This window comes from Galeopterus variegatus, unplaced genomic scaffold, assembly GCF_000696425.1.
Source record: "Galeopterus variegatus unplaced genomic scaffold, G_variegatus-3.0.2 Scaffold16408, whole genome shotgun sequence".
Lineage (NCBI taxonomy): Eukaryota > Metazoa > Chordata > Mammalia > Dermoptera > Cynocephalidae > Galeopterus > Galeopterus variegatus.
In genome coordinates this window covers 5,860-7,693 of record NW_007742519.1, presented here as the reverse complement: position 1 = coordinate 7,693, position 1,834 = coordinate 5,860, and the positions used below count along the sequence as shown (strand labels likewise).

General features: G+C 38.1%; 1 protein-coding gene across 1 annotated transcript; it reads left to right on the top strand.

Annotated features, from left to right (window-relative positions):
* Nucleotides 1-286: 286 nt before the first annotated feature.
* LOC103582474 (olfactory receptor 2A2-like) lies at nt 287-1,219 on the top strand. The gene is made up of 2 exons (XM_008564058.1): nt 287-538; nt 584-1,219. Exons 1-2 carry the CDS (start codon nt 287-289, stop codon nt 1,217-1,219), a joined length of 888 nt encoding a protein of 295 aa, XP_008562280.1.
* Nucleotides 1,220-1,834: the final 615 nt, after the last annotated feature.

The following is a 1,834-nucleotide window of genomic DNA, read 5'->3' as shown; positions in this document are numbered from 1 at the left end:
GAATATAGAAAAATTATCAAACAAATGTATTAATATTGTTGAATCTGGATGAATTGTATTTAGAAACACTGTTTATAATTCTTGGTATTTAACAGAAAATTTGAATTACTTCACAATAAAAAGTTGAAAACAAACAGGCAGAGAAACATGAAAAAAAAAGTCAAGCAGAAAGAAGTATGAAAGTTTCCTTTCAACTTACTGTGAGATAAATAGCTAAAAATTCTTTTAATTCTCCAACTCTGACCCTTTCATCACACTTTGGACCTTTCCACATTGTCATTAAAGAATGGGGGGCAACCAGTCATGGATCACAGAGCTCATCCTCTTGGGATTCCAGCTCAGTGCAGAGATGGAGGTGCTCCTCTTCTGGGTCTTCTCCCTGTTGTACGTCTTCAGCCTGATGGCAAATGGCATGATCTTGGGACTCATCTACCTGGACCCCAGACTGCACACTCCAATGTACTTCTTCCTTTCACACCTGGCCGTAATTGACATTTCCTATGCCTCCAGCATCTTACCAAGCATGTTGGAAAACCTAGTGACACACAAAAAAACGATGTCCTTTAACTTATGCATTATTCAGATGAATTTGGTTTTGACTTTAGCTATTACAGAGTGCATGATTTTGGTGGCGATGTCCTATGACAGGTTTGTGGCGATCTGCCATCCTCTTCAATACACTGTCATCATGAACTGGAGAGTGTGCATGGTCCTGGCTGTCACTTCCTGGGCATGTGGATTTTTCTTGGCCCTAATAAATCTAATTCTCCTTCTAAGACTGCCCTTCTGTGGACCTCAGGAAGTGAACCACTTCTTCTGTGAAACACTATCTGTCCTCAAACTGGCTTGTGCTGACACAGGGACCAGTGAAATTTTCCTCTTTGCTGCTGGTGTGTTTGTCTTAGTTGGGCCCCTTTACTTGATAATCGTCTCCTACATGTGCATCCTCTGGGCCATCCTGAAGATCCAGTCAAAGGAGGGACGCAAGAAAACCTTTTATACCTGCTCCTCCCACCTCTGTGTGGTTGGGCTCTACTTTGGCATAGCCATGATGGTTTACTTGGTCCCAGAAAACAGTCAACAACAGGAGCAACAGAAAGTCCTCACCCTATTTTACAGCGTCTTTAACCCATTGCTGAACCCACTCATCTACAGTCTGAGGAATGACCAGGTGAAAGGGGCCTTCTACAGAGCATTGCAGAAAAAGAGGACCATGTGAATGAGTGCATAATATTAGTTCAGTAGATTTCTCCTCTTAAAATATTTGGTTTGCCTATTCAATAAAAATAATAAAAATTCCCCAAGAAGAGGATTTATTTAAGAATGAAAATTATTTATATTCTGGCCATGGAAATGGGAACACATTTCATGGATATGAGTATTGTCTTAGATTGAGTAGCCATGTTAGTAAACGAGATAGCTAAATTTGAATATTTAATATTTTGGTTAAAATGATTACTTCATTTTAAAGAATCAGAATTGTGAATAAATGTAGATAAAATGGTTATTTTAAATGTCAGAAAGTGACATCAACACATTACTCTGTCTGATCAACTTGGACCTATGTGGCAGCTGAAAAAGCCAGGTTAAAATGAGTATTATCAGAGAAAACTTCCTGTGAAAACTCGAACTTTAATTGGCAGCAATGTAGAGTGATGTATTTCTAGCCCACTGATTGTAAGGACAATGAAATAATTGAGAAATTCTTAACTGCCTTTTGAAGTAATTCAGGAACAAAGGAGAAAAAGATGTTGAAAGGTTTAATCTATTCAGAATATAAACAATTAAAAATATATTTCAAGCTGTATAGTATAATCAAGTGACTGAGATCCAT